This window comes from Notamacropus eugenii, chromosome 6 (genome assembly GCF_028372415.1).
Source record: "Notamacropus eugenii isolate mMacEug1 chromosome 6, mMacEug1.pri_v2, whole genome shotgun sequence".
Lineage (NCBI taxonomy): Eukaryota > Metazoa > Chordata > Mammalia > Diprotodontia > Macropodidae > Notamacropus > Notamacropus eugenii.
This window is the reverse complement of record NC_092877.1, coordinates 365266689-365286314: the sequence shown is the minus strand read 5'-3', so window position 1 is coordinate 365286314 and position 19626 is coordinate 365266689. Positions and strand designations below refer to the sequence as shown.

The 19626-nt window shown below is 41.9% G+C and overlaps 1 protein-coding gene across 1 annotated transcript in view; it reads right to left on the bottom strand.

Annotated features, from left to right (window-relative positions):
* The window catches only part of LOC140510187 (uncharacterized), a 54207-nt gene that overhangs the window by 7980 nt on the left and 26601 nt on the right, over positions 1 to 19626 (bottom strand). The window contains exons 10-15 of the mRNA XM_072618609.1: positions 19260 to 19477; positions 18915 to 19165; positions 12528 to 12662; positions 10602 to 10740; positions 6788 to 6841; positions 6419 to 6499 (exon numbers count right to left, since the gene is read on the bottom strand). Of these exons, the coding sequence (XP_072474710.1) occupies positions 6419 to 6499; positions 6788 to 6841; positions 10602 to 10740; positions 12528 to 12662; positions 18915 to 19165; positions 19260 to 19477 (878 nt within the window). The remainder of the gene's footprint in view (positions 1 to 6418; positions 6500 to 6787; positions 6842 to 10601; positions 10741 to 12527; positions 12663 to 18914; positions 19166 to 19259; positions 19478 to 19626) is intronic.

Genomic DNA, 19626 nt, shown 5'->3' with positions numbered 1-19626 from the left:
TGCAAATTAAAACAACCCCAAGATGCCATATCATATCTATCAGATTGGCTAACATGACAAAACAGGAAAATGATAAATGTTGGAGAAGATGTGGGAAAATTGGAACACTAATGCATTGTTGATAGAGTTGTGAACTGAGCCAACCATTCTGGAGAGCAGTTTGGAACTATGCCCAAAGGGCTATAAAACTGTGCATACCCTTTGATTCAACAATACCACTATTAGGTCTGTATCTCAAAGAGATCATAAAAAAGGGAACAGGACTCACATGTGGCAGTAAAAAATTTGAAATTGAGGGGATGTCCATCAATTGGGGAATGGCAGAACAAGTTGTAGTATTTCAATGTAATGAAATACTACTGTTACATAAAAAATAGTGAGCAGACAGATTTCAGAAAAACCTGGAAAGACTTTCATGAACTGATGCTGAGTGAAGTGAGTAGAACCAGGAGAACATTATATACAGTAACAGCAACATTGTGCAATGATTGACTTTGTTAGACTTAGCAAGACACTAATCTAATACAATTCCAAAAGATTGATAATGGTGTCTTGGGTATACCACATTCAGAGAAAGAACTATGGAGTCTGAATGCATATTGAAGAATATTATTTTCTCTCTTTTTTTTGTTTTTTCTTTCTCATGGTTTTTCCCTTTTGCTCTGATTATTTTTTCACAACATGACCAACGTGGAAATATGCAAGGAAAAAAGGCTAAAAGAGGGAGCTGTTTGTCTGTGGAACAGCGAAGAGTCTAACAGTGCCCCTAGATTAAAGAGTGTAGAGGGGGAAGTAAGGGGGAAGAAGACTGGAAAGGTAGAAGGGGCCAGATTATAAAGGGCTATGAATGCCAACCAGAGCATCTTGTAGTTGATCCTAAAGGCAATATGAAGCCACTGGAGTGCACTGAGTAGGACACAGCATGATCAGATTGCACTTTAGGAAAAACACTTTAGTAGCTGAGTGGAGGATGGATTAAAAGGGAGACAGACTTGAGGCAAGCAGATTATATACCAGTAGCTGTTGCAATAGTCTCAGGATGAGGAGCTGTGGCCTTGAGGCCACATCTGGCTGTTCAGGTCCTCAAGTGTGGCCCTTTGACTGAATACAAACTTCACAGAACAAAGGAAGTTTGGATTCAGTCAAAGGATTGGTTCTGTGAAGTTTGGATGATAGGTCTACACCAGAGTGGGGACAGATGAGGAGAGAAGAGGGCAAATTGGGGAGATGCTGCAGAGGTAAAATCTACCAGAAATGATGCAGAGGTGAAGTCAACAAGAGATAGAGCAGAGATGAAATCTACAAGAGAAGTTGCAGAGGTGAAGTCAACAAGAGATGCTGCAGAGGTGAAATACACCAGAGATGGTGCAGAAGTGAAATTTACAAGAGATGTTGCAGAGGTGAAATCAACAAGAGATGTTGCAGAGGTGAAATCAACAGATCTTGGCAACAGCTTGGATATGGGAGGAAAAGTCCAGAATGACTCCTAGCTTGGGAGCCTGGGGGACTTCAAGGTTGATGATGCCTTCTATAGTAATAGGGAAGTTGGGAAGGGATGTGTGTGAGGGGTGGGGGGGGATTAGAAGGAAAAATAATGAGCTCCATTTTGAACATGTTGAGTTTAAGATGTTTACTGAATATTGGGTTTGAGATGTCTGAGAAGCAGCTGGAGTTGAGACTGGAGGTCAGCAGAGAAAATCAGAGTGGGAAAGGTAGATTTGAGACTCTTCATCACAGAGATGATAACTAAAGTTGATGAGAGCAGTAAGTAAAGTAGTATAGAGGGAGAAGAGGGCCCAGGACAGAACCCTGAAGGATACTTATTGCTAGAAGGCATGATCTGGAAGAAGATTTAGCAAAGGGAACAGAGTAAGAGGAGTCAGAGAGGTAGAAGGAGAACCTGGAGAGAAGGATGTCCCAAAAACCTAGAGAAAAGAGAGTGCCAAGGAGAAGAGAATGATCGACAGGTCAAGGATGGCTTTTCTCAGACACTCATGAAAACCATAATGTAAGGTGTGTGTGTAAGGTATGGAACAAACTCACTGTCCCAAGGTAAGAGTACGACGGCCAGTCGACCAGTCTTCTGAGAAGCTACCTGCTCTAACAAGATGAGCACATTAGATTCAAGGGCCTTAAGCTGGGGTTTTAAAACTTATTTTTAAAAAACATTTTAATAATTACATTTAGCGTAATTTTATAACTCTCCATATTTTATTTTATACGTTTAAAAACATTACTCTGAGAAGGGGGCCCTAGCTTTCAACTCTCTCTGCTGCCAAAGGGATCCATGACACCAAAAAGAAGAAGAATCCCTAGGGGCAACTAGATGGAGCACCAGTCTTGGAGTCAGGAGGATCTGAGTTCAAATTTAGCCCCAGATACTTGACACGTACTAGCTGTGTGACCCTGGGCAAGTCATTTAACCATGAATGCCTCACCCTCTCCCCCCCAAAAAGAATAAGAATCCATGCACTAGAGAATCTTGAAAGTTCCTTCCAGCCGTAGAACACCATGATTCTAAGAATGCCACGGTGAAAAAGGGAAACATCACCATAGCATCCTTTCTTTCAGATACTCAGCTCAAGTAGTCTTTCTTGCTTTTATTAATATTCCCAGCATGTACCACAGTGCCTGGCACAGAGTACATGCTAAATAAATGCTTGTTGACTTGGTAGCCAAAGGATATTTAGAATGCCACTTTCCTTAAAACCCAAGTTCTAAAACCAGGGGACTCAAGGGGATCCACCTTCCTTGGGGCTGCGCATGAAAAGGAAGCAAGATCACACATTCCCTTGTACTAATCTCTTGCAGAGAACTATCCCTGAATGGGAACTGAAGTTGGGGAGGAAGACACCAAGCTTCCTCCAGTCTCTTGGTCAATGTTTTGAAAAGATGAGCTATAAAAGATGACACAGTGCCCTCTAGTGGCTCCTTAATTGTCATCAAGCAAACTCATACTTCAACCTGGGACATTTTCAAGAATGATCCAAACAACAAAAGACCAAGACTGGCTAAAAGAAGAGCTAGGAAAATCCGCCCCCTGTCCAAGCCTTTGCAGAAGCAGGAGAAACTGCAGAGAACATCAGACTGGGGACTAGGGAGGATGTTGAGGTTTATGAACCTTTTTTTCTTTTTTTTTCCTTTCTTTATAGTTTATGAAAAGGGCTGGCTCTCTGTGAGGGGTTGGGGGGAGAAAGGCAATGGAAAAACATAGGTAATATCTAACCAAACTATATTAATAAAATTGATTCTGAATACTAAATCACTTTCACTTATATGTATACATATAATGTCTACTTATAGAGACTTCAAAGCCAGGAAGACCTAGAATCACATCCCACCTCATACACACAGACAGGCTGTATGACCTTGTGCAAGTCCCTTTACCCACCTGTTCTCTACCTGTTTGTCTCTGTCTCTCTACCTGCCGCCATCACCACCACCACCGCCAGCCCCATTAATAGAAAGAGATTCACTATATAAGATCTGCCTCAACCAATGAAATCACAGGCTTGCATGCATCCACATACACAGACACCTAGGCATGCACACACATTTAATACCCATGTGTGTACACACACATATACAGAGTTCCAAAAGTCTTAATGCAGTCTTAACCTTTAATTGCTTAAAACTGAACTAAAGCTTTTAGGACAGTGTGTGAGTGTGTGTGAGTGTGTGTGAGTGTGTGTGAGTGTGAGTGTGTGTGTGTGTGTGTGTGTGTGTGTGTGTGTGTTGTGAATCTAAATTCCCTGTTAGGGGTCTCCCAGTGAGGAACCCTCTCTAGCAATGTGGCTTATACCTGCTCTGCAGCTTCTTACAGAGAGTTGCCAGGGGAGTGGAGTCCATAAGTAATCGGCCCAGGGGCACATCACTGATATGTGGCAAAGATGGCATTTTAACCCAAGTCTTTATGATTTGAAGGCCATCTCTGCATTCACTGTGCCCTGAAGACCCTGGCTGTGGGGTCAGAGCTGGATGCCTGATGTAAAGCTGAAAGTCTACCTAGCCCAAACCCCTTACTTCACAGATGAAGACACAATGAAGCCTAGAGAGGGTCACACTGGCAGTGAGCACCAAAGCTGGAGTTTGAACCCAGGTGACCCAATTCCAAATCCAGAGTTCTTCCCACTGAACCATACTGCCTCAGAGCCCTGGGTTCAAGGTCCAGCTCTTCCACTTTTCAACTATATGGTTAAAAGTCTCACCACCTCTAATCTATTAAAATGGGGCTAATAATATCCAGCCCCTCCCTACCTCACAGGGTTGGCATGGGGAAAAAATTGACAACATACATAAGGCACTTCCTCACCACCAACAACCCAGGGCCACCCAAGGCTGTTTCCACCAGGGTTGCTCTGGATAAGCTCCAAAGTCCCTTCTCTTCTAAATCACTTATGGCCCCAAACTGGGAAAGTGAATACAAATCAAAGCTACAATTCTCATAATTTCATTTCATTCCTATTTATAGTAATAACTTTTAAATCTTATTTTAGTCCTATTTATACTAATTGGGGTAATCTCTAACTTCTAAAAAAAAACCCAAAAGCGGGGGGCAGCAATGACTTTCCCTGGGTAAAGGTTTAACAAAAAAAAAAATTTAGAGAGAAAATAGAACTGCTTTAGCTACCTTGTTAACAACTGATTTTTTCCTAAATACCAGGATTAGCCCATTTTTAACTTTTGAGAAACTTTGGACATCAAGAGCATTAATTACTGTAAACAGACCCTCAGGAAGTTAGAGAAAAGTAGTATACCCAGCCCTTCTGAGTCCAGGGGTATATTTTTCAATGAGTCAGACAGTACTGTCCCAGAAAGGCTAGTCACCTGGCTGATAGGTTGCTTTTAAAATGTTACTCATAGTTTGACTAGTAAATAAACCACCTCCCCCCACTAAAAAACAGTAAGTACCTATTATGTGCAAGACACACCCACTATGTACAAGACATGGGTAGGTACTGTGCAATATAGAAGAATGCAAAATTGAATATAAGTTCCTTGAGGGTAAGGACAAGTTCATTTTCATCTTTTTTATTGCCATTGCCTATATAGGATCTGCAAGGCACTGTGGAATAATGAGGAGGAGGAGGAGGGGGAGGATGATAGGGTTAGGGTATGTTTAAAGTTTGCAAAGCACTTTCCAAATGAATCTCTTTTGTTTCTCAGCCTTCATGTTAGGTGCTACTACAATTCTCATTTTACAGGAAACTGAGGCTGAGAGAGGTTAAGTGACTTGCCCAGGCTCATCTGAAGCCAGAACTGAACTCAAGTTTTACTGACTTCAGGTCTGACAATCTATCCACTATATCTAAAGGTGTGCTGGAGCAAGCTCAGGCTGAGGAGCTGAACATTAAATTTTCAGCGTGAGCACTGACACTTCAGAAATCGGCAATTGCTACAAATCAGGGCTTGATTTGTTTTGCTGCTTGTCTAGATTTAAGAAAGTGTTGGAAAAAATGTAAATAGTGCAGATACACTTAAAAGTCTGTCAATGCGCATTTGGGGGGAGATGGGGAAGAGCCAATGGCCAAACATTTCCCAGAATACCATTGATTAGACCTCCTCATGCTTTTTGAATTATTTGTTAAAATGATTGAAAACAAGAAGCCCCTTTTACTCAAGAGACTCAGATTCTAATCAAGAATAGATGTATACAAGGAACCATGTCACAAAATAAAATCTGGTTAAGTGGGCCGCTAGGTGGCACCATAGTACAGAGTACCAAGTCTGGAGTCAGGAAGATTCGCCTTCCTGAGTTCAAATGCCGCCTCAGCCACTTACTAGCTGTATGGCTCTGGGCAACTCACTGAACCCTGTTTGCCTCAGTTCTTCATCTGCAAAATGCGCTAGAGAAGCAACACCAAACATCTCCAGGATCTTTGCCAGGAAAACTAAACAGGGTCATGGAGAGTCAGGTATGACCAAAATGATTGAACAAGTGTCATAGGAGAGATACAAAGAAAGACCTTGGGCAGCCCAAAGTAGAGAGTTGGGAGTGGGAAGGGGGACAGCAAGAGAGAGAAAATGAGAACTGAGGGGATTGGAGGGTGAGAAAAGGCTTCCTAAAACAGGTGGCATTTGAGATGGGCAGGCTTTCAAAAGACAGTCACAGAAGCAAGAGAAGGGCAGAATTTGCTCAGGGGACTGTTTGGCAAGAAGGCATGGGGTGGAGGACTTAGAATCCCAAGCTGAGGAGCTCAGACTTTATTCAGGGCCAGTGAGGAGGGTGGTTGTGGGAGGTGCTAAGGGGTTTTGTGCAGGGAGAGAATACAGTCAGATCAATATTCTAGAAAGGTAACTGAGGCAGAAGTGGGAAAGAGAGGAAGAGAGAAAATCCAGGCAAGAAGACCAGTTAAGGGATCACTACGGCTTCTGGTGTGAGCACAATCCCTGAAACCGAACAAACTGTTTTACCCACCTGAAGCATCAATCTGCTTCATTCTTTTCACGTAATTTTCTTCTTCAGGTAAACTGTCGCTTATTTTCCGTCTTCTATTAACTAAAGAAGGGATAAAACAAATGACCTTTAACTTCTTTGTTTCATCTTCAACCCTCCCCCCTTCTTCCTCTTAGAACAATTAAAAAAAAAAAGAGTCAATATTCAAATTACAGAATGATTCTGGAGAAGACAGAGAAGGTGTTTTCCCCCAGCCCCCAACTCAACAGATATTTCAAATGTTTTAATATTAGGGAGAGATCAAAAACTATGAAGGATGGCAGAATGGGTGTAAGTGATTTGAGGGTTTTAGTATGCCATGTCCCATAAATGCCAATCACAGTAACTTACGGTTTGTGCTGTTTTTCTGAATGTTCTGGTTCTGATCATGTTGGACCCAATCACCTGTTAAAATATTCAAAGATGAATATCTCTGGAAAGGAAATAAAAGGCATTTTGGAGAGGTACTGGGGAACCAAGGGATGCCAAGGCAAAAGGAGTCTCCCAAGAGATATGCTCCTGTACAATCTGGGCTTGATTTACTTTTAATGGTTTCTAAACAGGATGTCCAGGAAACCCACCCCTGGATTTCCACCATAGGGTATTATCTCCCACACAGCTGGCCTTGGGCTGACTCTGCAGGAAGCAGGAAGTCATCATGTGTTCTGCACACAGCGGGGCCTTCATCAATATCTGCTGAATGGAGCCAAGTGATTGTGAGCATCCCACTCACTCCCTGTGTTGTTTTCCTCATCTAGCTCTCCATGGGCCTCTCTGTGAGTTTTACCCCCAAAACTTAGACCACACTTTCTGTCCCAGTCTTTAGATCTGATATTTTGTGTAGTTCCGGGTTTGACCTTTGAACTGGCCTGATTCCAAAATGTAATGTTATACTTGAAATACTCTGCCCCCATTTTTCAGGGGTTATCAATTGCCTCTCAGCAGTCAGTTGCATGATAATTGCTGGCACAATTCCCTCTACCTAATCTGCTTCCCTACTGTGGCCCCTTCCTGTAGGGGCAAGGACACCATATGGTAGCTGGATTTGAGATCTGGAACTAAGATAGGCGTTGGCTTTTGGAACAAGTCTCCCACCACATTCTTCCTTCCATCCCTTATCCACAGAAAGCCAGAACCTAAAATGGTTTCTGCCTCTCACATGGAACTGGGCGCACCATTCTATCTCAATCTGAGTTTCAAATTAAACCCTTTTCTCTGGGTACATTTGATAGAAATGCCCTAACAGTTTTGAAAATCTTTATGAATGAGTTGACTTTGGACAAAAAGAATGGGATGGAGACTGCTCACATCTCATCATTAAGACATTTTCTTATCCGAGTCCCCTCTGTTCCCATCCCCCAAAACTTAAAAGCTATTATCAACTGAATAAGGAATGAAATTTCATCATCCTTCTTTGTACTACCGTTACTATTGTTATACAGGTCTGTGCATATTATTCCCATAGTCATAGCACTGCATGATAAATACTAATTTATTCTAAGACTTATTTACTTAGGCAAATCCAGGAATAACAAGGAAAACCATGCATTTGTCTGCCTGGTAATTCTGAACTTCACAAAGTCTGTTAAGAAAAACAGGATTGTGAAGATCCAACTCTCAGAACTAGCATGGAGAATGCCATGAGGAGTGGGCGTGCTTTCATTTGCACAGTCCAGAGTGGGAAGGGAGATCCGTGGCAAGCCCTGGGCTCTTGGCTGTACCTCCATCTGAGTGTCATGAAAAAATAAAACTGTGGATCTCTTGTAGATCCACCCCAAATATATACACAGTTTCTCATCGATGTTAACAAATAACAGCTGTGAAAGTGAAGGAGTGAGGAGCATCACTACAGTTACAATAAAGCCTATACCATTTCTAAGTGCAGAGAAAAGTATGTGTTTTTGTGTGTATGCGTGTGTATTGTTAATATCTCAATATTGAGAGAGACAAATTACAGAAGGATTTAAGAGATGTAGTGTTTCCCCACCTGCATGTATGTATGTTTGTACATGTATGTGTCTATATAGAGAAAGACAGACAGACAGACACATACACATACACCTGCTATCCAAAAAATCTTAGTGCCATTTTAACAACAAAACAGCACTAAGACTTTTGGGACACCCTGTATATAATGTGTATAATTAGTCAAATGACTCATTTGTAAAAACAGAAGAGACTCCCTCATGTCCAATATCACTAACCTAAAAGTAGAGATAAATCCCAAATCACAAGCAGTGTGGTACAGTAGAATAAGTTCTGACTCTGGAGTTGGAGGTCCTGAGTCTGAAGTCTTCACCTCCCTGGGACTCAGTCTCCTCATCTGTAAAATGTAGGGGGCTAGACTAAATATGAACTCTGAGGTCCCCTCTGATGTTATTTGACTTGGAAATGTCTATTTATAGTAACATTTCAATATACTTGAATCTGATGCTCAGAAACTAGACTTAAAACAACAAAATATTTCCAATGCTTTACATAACTGCACATGTATGTTGTTGAGTCATTTCAGTCATGTCTGACTCTTCAGGACCCAAGATTCTGGAGTAGTGTACCATTTCCTTCTCCAGCTCATTTTACAAATAAGGAACTGAGGCTAACAGGGTTAAGGTTCAGTTAAGCATCTAAGGCCAGCTTTGAATTCATAAAGATCAGTGTTCCTGATTCCAAACTCAGTGCTCTATCCACTATGCCACTTAGCTGCCCCCAAACATGTACATGTGTAATCTATTTCAAACTGCTTGCCTTCTCAAGGAAGAGGTAGAAAGGAGAGAGAGAATTTGAAGCACAAAATTTTTAAAGAATGAATGTTAAATTTTTTGTTTACAAGTAATTGAGAAAAAATAAAACAAAAGCTATGATATGTTCACACTGAAGACAGTTAGGTGGTACTTCTTCAGCAGGAAGGCAGGAGCTGCTGTCAATACTTCCCATGGGGCCTACCCACCAGCTTCTCTGCCCTGGGGCTGCTTGGAAACTGTAGATAAAAAAGAAAATCCACAACTCCTAGACTGGTCCTGACCTGACTCATACATAGGCAAAGTAGCTGTGCAATTGATTGCCTTGGTAGGGGGGAGAACAACAGTGCCTGATTAACCTCTTCAGCACGGCTTTGAGAGCCCTCGGGTCTTTTGGAAAATCTTCCCTGAATGGCTGTACTTGTATTCTCCTGTGTTGTGTGTGCGTGTGTCCTTGGGAAAACCCTGGGCATCAGGCTGTGCTGCAAGCAGCCTGAGGTTTTAGGCACAGAGAACTAACAATCAAAGGGCTGGCAGAGATAGCTCCTGGGGGAGGGGCTTTCATTATAAAATTCATTTAAGCAGATGAGATGCTATTAACACATGTTGAACTGATCAGCTAATCACTGTCAATGAAAATAAAAGGAGTCAAAATTCAGAGCCTCCTACTTATAACCAAGAAGAGATTCTGTATTGTTGCAATCATTTGCCATATGAATTAAGACTTGAAGACGCAGGTAGTTAAAAACTACTTAAGTTATTTGCTAGGACAAGAAAAGAAGTGAGTTTGTTGACTCATTGCCCAGTATTCTTTGTATCATAAAAGGATTTTGTCCACACAGGTTTGAAGGAAAGAGTGCTCTGAAGATTAGAATTGGCTGCTTTCTCAAAATCACAGAGTATTTAGAGAATTATAAGGGACCTCAGCGATTATCAAATGCAATCTTTGCACGACCAAGAATCCATTATACAAGATCCTGACCAGTGTTCATGGTTGCTCTCCCCACCCCGACGTCCAGCAAGAGGTCCCTGACTTCCTCACACAGCCCAACCCCCTTTTCAACAGATCTACTCATCTTCAATGCAAACTCCTGTTTCTGTCCTCTAGGACTGAGTTCTGATTGCCACGTTTAATGATCAGAATTCTAAATATCACAGGGAGAGATCATTAAAAGGGACAGGGATAGAGGACATTTCACTGGAATAAGGAATTCTCAGTTGAGAAAATTCCCTCTACAGAGATGTAGGTCAATGCCTTTTCTACAATTCATAACCTAAGGGAGCTGCCTAGCACACTGAGACCTGAAGTGACTTGCCCAGGGTCACACAGCCAGTATGTGTCAAGGGCAGGACTTGAACCCAGGTTCATCCAAGCACTAACTCACTTCAGAATAAGTAAACAAACTTTATCCATGAGGAACACTCACATTCTCGGAGTTTTGCTTTCCATACAATTTCCTCAGAGTCCAGTTCAACCAAAGACAACTTAAACTCCAAAGGTTGCTCCAAAAAGACTTCAATGTAGCTCTTCAACTTTAGAAGGGAACCATCAACAAATTCAATTTCCTGTAAGAAAAAAAGAATTTAATAAAAAGGAAAAAAGAACAGTTACAGCAGAACACATTAGCACCAAGGACATGGTGAAGCCAGAAGAGAAGCCAGGAAACCTGGAGCCATAAATGTACATTGGCCAAGAGGATCGAATTTTAGCAAAGCTGTTAAAAGATGTCAGTGCTGGAGGGGCTGTAGGAAGAAAGCCCCATGAATGCAGTGGGTGGAGCTGGGCGTTACAGCTCCAGTCATTCAGGAAAAACAATTTGTTGTTATGAGAGGAAATTGACTCAATTATCCATATTCCTTTTAGCATATGAATTAAGACTTGAAGACTTCAGTAGTTAAAAACTGATTAAGTTATGTGCTAGGACAAGAAAAGAAGTGAGTTTGTTGACTCATTATCAATATTCTTTGTATTATAAAAGGATTTCATACACACAGGCTTGAAGGAAAGAGTGCTCTGAAGATCAGAATTGTGTGTCGTGGACTCCCCCGCCTTTGGAAGCCTAAGAAACCCTATGGATTTCTTCTGAGTTACATTTCTAAATGCATAAAATAAAATACATAGAAATACAAAGGAAATAAATTATCTATTATGTGTTGAAAAAATGAATTCACAAGGGAACTAAACCTCCCTTGGTAACGCTGTTATTGAAATATATTCATTCTTTTATTTATTTATTTATTTTAAAGAGCAAGATCACAGATGCCATAATAACAACCCCTGTTGCTTTAAATCAGGGCTGCCATCATGGACCTCTCCAGGAGCTCAAATTTCCTAAGAGACATGGTTCTAGATGCCCAGGTTTAAGCAGATGCTCTAAGAAGGTCAAAGAAACAAAAGGCTCCATTGCTGTAGACCAAAATATTCTGACTGGCACTTTTTGAGGAGCGCAGGGAACTTGGAATAGAGAATGGCCAAGTTGTGGCATAGGAATAAATGGAACAAAAACCTCTTTAAAAAGAAACAAAACCATTTGCGGAAATAAAGCAATCTGAGGCCAACCCCAGTGGGCAAAGAACCCAAGAAAGCAGGTCCCAGGTGATTCTTTGTTAATCAATAGAAGCTCCAAACTACTTTTCCTTCTCCCTTCCCTAGTCCCTCCTACCTTTATCATATAACCACAGATTTAAAGCTGGAAGTCCAACCTCCTTGTTTTACAGATGAGGCAACTGAGGCTCAGAAAGGTAAACTGACTTACTGAAGGTCCCAGCCATAGTGGAGGGCAGAATAGACATCCAAACCAAACCCTCTGACTACAAACCCAGCACTCCTGATAACTGGCAAAGGATGCAATAGACCCTACCATTTTTAATCATTTGAAGAGAAGTAGTTATTTTAAGGAATTCAACTGGGAGGGGGAGGGGAGAGATATAAAAATTGGGATCTGATTTTTATCAAAGGTCAACAACTCTAAGCCAAAAAGAGCAAGTTACGTCTAAAAGTCATTTTCTACATTTTTAAAGTTAGTTCAAGACAATTAGAGATATCAGTAACAACAAACAATAGCTCCCTTTGTAACAGCGCCTCAAGGATTATAAAACATGCTATACAGCTGTTATCTCATCTTCAGAACAACTCTAGGAGGTGGCTTCTATTATTCTCATTTTACAGTTGAGGAAACTGAGGCACATAGGTTAAGCACCTTGGCCAGGGTCATTGTCTGAGGCTTGACTCATTTGAACTCAGGTCTTCCTTACTCTAATAGCCTGGAAGACCAGTCATTTCTTAGATCTCAAAGTGACCCATTCAGATAATTCATTTCAGATGCTTTATGGAACACAAAGGCATTACCAACCTCTGGGGTGATCTCAGCTTCTGGCTCACTGACCAAGCGGTATCGCTTCCCGTTCTCCAGTAGTTTCAGGCACACTGGAGGCTTGTCGATCTTCATGAACTTCTTGGAAGAGTGTTTGACAGCTCTGGCGATATCCTAAAAGGGAAAACAGGAATTAACCTGGAATTCATCAGAGACAAGTCTAGACGAGCGCCTAAAAGGAAAGGCAAAGTCAATGGATACCTGTCCCCACCAGCCTGATTCTTAGCAGCCTTTCCTGATGGAGTTAGGAATGCTGATGACCTGAAACTCAGGGAAAAGAAGCCAGATCTCCCTGAGGAGTCTGCCCACAGCCTCTGAGTCCCCTGGAACCCTCAAGTAGAGACACTACAGCTATCCTTGAGTGAGCAGGGAAGAATTCTGTTAACATGGTCATTAGCGTTATCATAATATCATTATCGTGATCTTACTTCAGAGAGAAAGACTCCAAGGGCAGGCAATTAGCCATTCTCGGATTCTTGCTGTCTACCCTTCTCTGGACTACACCAGGTCAAATAGCTGCTTTTTGTAGTGAGATAAAAGTATTGGGATGGAAACTCATCTTTGGCTTGCTCAAAGTGTTTTTGGGAGAGCTCAAGAGCAAACAGTACAGGAAGGAAGGAAGGATCTGGTTTTTATCCCATCCCCCCATGACTTTGATTTCTTTCCCTAGGTCTCTGCATTTTGAAAGCTTTTCATTCCCTGGAGTATGGAATGAATGAGCATTGGGTAGGGTCATTCTGTTTCGTTTAGACTCATGATTTGCTTCTTGTCCCCAGTGCAGACTAGTACCTTCTCTGCAATTTATCATCTTACAGGTAGAACCCTGACAGACCAAGGGGCTTACTAGCCCATGATCAAACAGCCAGGATGGGCCAGGGGCAGGATTTCCATTCAGGCCTTGCCAGGTTACCTCTCTATCTCCCAGGTCATACTGTTTCTCAGCCTGATTAATATTTATTTATTGCGGACTCTCAGGATGGCAGATGCCAGACAGAATAATTCTATTACCTTTATTTCTGGGGTCTGTTTCTACTCAGAAATTGATCTCTTGTTTTCCTGTCATACCTAGCAGAAGGGTTTTGGAGGGGGTATTTGGGGTTTTCTTGGCAAAGATCCTGAAATAATGTGTCATTTCCTTCTCTAGCTCATTTTACAGAAGAGGAAACAGAGGCAAATAGAGTTAAGTGACTTGCTCAGAATTACACAGCTAGAAAGTGTCTGAAGTCATATTTGAATGCAGGTCTTCCTGACTCCAGGGCAGGCACCCTATTCACTGTGCTACCTAGCTGTCTATCTGAGGGTGGTAAGGTGGTGGATGAGAATATTATTCCAAGATTATAAATGAGAAAATGATTCAAGGTCACAGCAGGGCAGCTATGCAGCCAGAGCTAGCACCCAGCCAGGTTTCCTGAGTGCAGAGATCAGGGCTGCTTTTCCCTCTCTGTCAAACAGGAAAAGTCACCCTAGGAAGAAATGGGCCCCAAATCCACAAATCTTAAAAATAGCAGATGAAAGGTACTTCCTTCCTCAGTGTATTTTCTTTCTTTAAAAAACCAGACCTCTCATGGGGCCTCTATTCCTTACCTCTACTTCATCAACGTTTCCTTTGGCTGATTTTAAAAAATGAATATCCTTTGTATTTCTTAGTTAATAATTAGGGGAACAATTTATTAATCCCAAAGTCACAAATTCAGAATTTGGGGTGATTCTACCTAGGAAAGTTTGCAGTATAAAGACAGAGAAGAAAGTACATCACCATGTAAATAAGGTTAACCTGATTTAAAAGGGAAAGAAAAGTTTTTAAACGTTTTCTAGCACATTAACTGTTTATATGCTAACGACAGGTCTAACTACAATGGGTCAGGGGGATGGTCTACAAGGGCTAAGCACAAGAGATATTAAGGAAGGCCAAAGAACAACCAAAACAAATAAAAACCCAAGTCCTGCCCTCCAGGCTCAGGCAGGAGGGGGCTGCTCCCAGGTCCGCAAAGAAACACTTGGGAATAGTAAATCCAAAGGACTATGTGTACTTGTGTTCTGTTTTTAATAAATACATGCTAATTTATTTTCTTTTTTAAACTGGCTTTGCTAGCTTTTTGTTTTCATGTCACCTTTATTTTCAAATATAGTCTTCCTCTTCCCTTCCCACTTAACCATAATCTGCCTCAGTTTCCTCAACTGCAAAAGCCAAAACAGAGATAATAACAGCCCCCACCTCCCAGGGTTGTTGCAAGGATCAAATGAGATAATATTTGTGAGGTGATCTGCAAACCTTCAAGTTCAATAACTAGCTCTTACTATTACTGTTAGAATAAAAAAATTTTAAAAATATTAGAGTAAAAAACATAGTTCAGCAACACCAGTTGATGGCCAAGAGATTGTCGGAATAAGCGATGTCCTATCTCCCTCCCTCCCCATCTTTTGCAAAGGAAAGAAGTTAGTCCTCTCTTTTTCAGAGATAAACTTGATGATTAGAATCACACAGTGCCCAAAGCCTCAATTTTAGGGAAAAACATCTATAATTCAGGTCTTTCATTAATCCATATGCTTCCCCATTTCATTCAAACTTTTTAAAAAACTTATAATCTAATAAATTTTTAAAAAATATTTTAAACTGCTGACTGGGTCAGAAAAGTGGAGCTTCATGGGGGGAGGGGGTGCTGTTGGGGTTGTTTTTAAGTCAAATCATTATTTTCTGTCATTACCTCAGATATCACAACAACAGGAAATTTGGTTTTCAATATGTGATTTAGAAGTTAAAAGGACAAAAGCTACATATGTATCAAGGCTGAGTGGACCAACTTGGCCTATGCCTCATGGCCATGCACACAGTGTTTCATAAATGTCTGTTGGCATTTCACGCTGTGAACCAGCAAAGAAAACAGAGGAAGGAAAGGATCAGTGCTAGAGGGAACTCTACACCAGGTAGGCCCTGGATTTCCAGGAATGGGCCTAGCTATTCTGGAAACAATTAGAATTATGCTTTAAAAAAAAGTATATAAAATGTCCATTCTCCTTCAATTAAGAGTTCCCTCTGCTAGGCACAGACATCTAGGAATTAAAGAGTGAAAGTCCCCACCTATAACAAGATATACCTAGCAACACTTTCTGTGGTGTCAAAGAACTGGAAACAAAGTAGATATCTATTGATGGGAGAATGGCTACCCCAAGGATGACAAACGAATGTAATGGGACCTTATTGTGCTCTAAGAAATAACAGACATAATGAATACAAAGAAACAGGGAAGACTTAAATGAACTGATACAAAGTGACAAGGGAGCCAGGAAATTGCCACAATGTAATGAACAAGAACCACAAAACCATTGAAACTGATGTTGGGAAAGAATAAAGCACAATGTTGGCCCCAAAGAGGAGAAGCCTTCCCTGACCCCTCTGCAGAGCTCGGCACCCACGGGTGCAGAGAGCTGCCTCTACCATTTCTTTCAATAGTGCTGATCAGTTTTGCTGAGTTACTTTTCCCACTTCTTAAATTTTATTGGTGTTGTTGTTAAAAGGGATGGTTCTCTGTGAACCAAGGGAAAATCCTACAGGACACAAAATCAAAAGATATAAGTAAAAATCTATTATTGCAAAAAAGAATCAATGAATAAGAAGAAATCAGAAAAGCATAGGAAGATTTGTACGAATGAAGGTGAAGCGAGGTGAGCAGGATTACAAAAAAAAAAGGCGTTATGTGACGAATCATAAGAAGGGAAAGAATAAATCAAATAACACTGAATGTTTGTAATGAGAATGAGGAACCAGGCCCTGAGAAGGAGCTGAGCAAACACATCTTCCCCTCCCCACTTTGCAGAGCTGCAGGAAGGAATCTGGGGATGGAAGACATACATTGTCTCCAATACAATGCCATCAACAAGAGGATGGTCAGAGCTGCTCAGGTCCCCGGTCCCCAGGACTGAATTTACTGATTGGTGTTGCTGAACTATCTTTTTTATTTTCCTATTTTTAATCTTTGTTAGAAGGGATGGCCCTATGGGTAGGAAAAAGAGAAAAAATATATTCAGAACTAAAATAACAGAAAAAAGCAAAATGTGTTGAACTGACCAGAGTAAAAGTCTGGCATAGTGCATTGCCAGACAGGCAGTTTTCAAGAAATATTGGCTGCCCTGAATTATTTATAAGACACTGCAGCTCATCTCTTCTGTTTCCATTCTCCCCATATATGTACCCACTTATCAGAATAGCACCAACGAGGCTAATAGTCAATACCAGTCTGGGAGGAGGCCCCCCTTTCCACACAGCTCGCAGCAGGCAGTAGCTCTACAATGGGCTCACTCACCCCCCACCAAGGTGGCAGACAGAGGAGGCCTCCCTTTCCACACAGCTCCCAGCAGGTAGTAGCTCTACAGTGGGCTCACTCCACCCCCCAGGTGGAAGACAGAGGAGGACTCCACATCTTCCCTTTCTTCCCCCATAAGCCAGTTTAGAAGAAGGCTCCAATTCAGTGGGGACTGAAGGGAGATGGGCAGTCTCACATCTAAGCCCCGTATTTGTCTTTCCATTACCCCAGTCTTTTCCCAAGGACAGTGAAAAGACAGAGTGTGTTCCTGTCTCTGTCTCTGGGATCCAACAATAAACAGATTAGAAAGTGTTCCTCCCATCCCTGGAATAAACCAAATTGCCCTCAAAGCCAATGGTTGACTCCTCATGAAGCCAGTATGACTGCTTTTTGCAATCTTTAAGTTAATATTAGTAATCATTTTTAATTTCTGAATACAAGAAATGGCTTGTACTCAGAAGCCTGTCTGCCCCCTAGAGGCTCCCTTCACTATAATAATTGTTGTTGAGTCATTTTTCAATTGTGTCTGAGTCTTTGTGACCCTATTTGGGGTTTTCTTGGCAAAGATACTGGGGTAGTTTACCATTTTCTTCTCCAGCTCATTTTACAGATGAAGAACTGAGGCCAAAAGGTTAAATGACTTGCCCAGGGTCACACAGCTAGTAAGTGTTTGAGGCTGGATTTGAACTCAGGAAGATGAGACTTCCAGATTCGAAGCCCAGTGCTCTATCCACTGCGCCTCCTAGCTGCTCTCAGTATAATAACAGCCAACGTTTATTTCGTGTTTTAAAGTTTACAAAGCACTTTACACATTAGCTAATTTGAGCCTCATCACAGCATAGGTGAGATTATTATCCTTATTTTACAGATGAGGAAACTAAGGCTGAGAAAGGCTAAGAGATCTGTAAGTATCGGAGGCAGGATTTGAATTCAAGTCTCCCTGACAACAAGTACAACACTTTAAACCACTGCACCATCTGGCCACCTATATATGAATCAACGTTTCTCCTTGTCCTGGCTTGCAGTTATGGAGAAAATCCAGTCTTTTAATGACTTGTAGCCCAAAGTGTGAGTTTCCCTTCCACGATGCTGGCATTGTAGTCTCACCTGCTCCCTAGAATCCCAGTGCAGTATTGCCCTGTAGAATGTCTATTTGTTCTCTACACCAAGCCCTGCCTTTTGGGGTAGCATCTAATAGACATTTCTTCAAAATATGCTGCCTGCTGCTGCCTTGGAAGAGAAGGAGGGGTGGGGAGAGGACGGGGAGGAAAAAGGAGAAGGAGAAAAAGGAGAAGGAGGAGGCTAGTAAGTCCAGAATGTCTAGCCTGTCCCCAGGAAAATCTCTATCCAATGGACTCCTGGGAAATACCTTCTGAGAGCTGACTCAGGGTTGTCCTAGAGGTCCTTAGACTGAACTGTTACTTGGGGCCCAGGCTAGAGCCAGAAAACTTCCATCTGCCTTCTTAGCTAGCCTCTGTACAGATGATGACCTGGCATTATAAGTCAAGTTGGCCTGAAATAGACCTTTTACAGTGAGCACCAAACATCCTCCCTAGGTCCTGGACCTTATGGGACTCACTTAGGCTGCATGTTAGAAATTCAAGGTGGATGCACAGCTTCTAGTCACGACTAGAGAGACCTAGAACAGGGATATAGGCAGCAGCTCTTCAGAGTGCCTGCTCCATTCCCTGATGCCTCACACATCTTTGTTCAGCTGCTGTTTATCTAGTAAAAGGGTCTGAGTCTAGGTGTGCTTTTATCTTTTTGCCACCTTCCTCACTGACTCCACCTCAATAAATTCTAACCCCGCACCTAAACCTAGAATGCACTTGGCTCGGAACTCCTTTTCATGGGGCTATCAATGCCTCATGACCAGCACTTTTCCAAGTAGATTCACCTAAATAAATTCGATCCCCATGGGCTTAAAGACTGCACTTGGGCTCTTACGTCTTCCCCTCAGAGGTTTGGTATTAGGAGCCCCAGCTCAATAAAGCCAAACTTTACAGGAGCATCTACAAGCTGGACTAGGCCCACAAATGCCACATAGAGCTTTAAATGGCCTTACCCTGATGAAGGAGTCGTTATTCGTGGCCACATAAACTCGAAAGGACAAGGATGGGTGGCTGTCAATAACTTTGTATAGAATCACTGCCCCGTGATGCTGCACAGTCTCCTGAGTTTGAATGACCGGCCCCACCGGAGAGAGGGAGCTCACATGCCATTTGACATGGGTAGTGGAGTGATTGACGGTGGATTCGAGAGCAGGGCCAGATTTTGTGATGTGGAACACTTTGAACGTCATCAAGGATTCATGGTCTATAAAGATGTGCACAGAGACAATTATTAGCCTGCTGGTCTGCCACAGAAACAAGCACTCTTTAAACTGGTCAAGAAGCTGAGGAACACTTACAGCCCAAGCAAAGGGAATGCGGAAACTGGATGGAGACGAGAATGGCTGGGTCACATTTCACGTCAAATAAGGGCCCGCCGACAATCCAGGGCTTAACCACCAAGTCAGCATATTTGCTCCAGGACAGAACAGAATACTTAATGTCCGTCTTCTTGTTGACCTCAAAGATCAGGCCTGTCCGGGCACACTGGTATGTTCCTTCACAGTCTACCTTCAACCTGCATTTGACAGTAATGTTGACTTTAGTTTCAAATGGCATCCCTATTGTTCATGAGATCATGACTGAAAAGTTATTTAAGTTTTAAATTTACTTCAAAAACACTAAGAGAAGGAATGGTCTCATTCGAACTCATTCCCTCATTTCCCC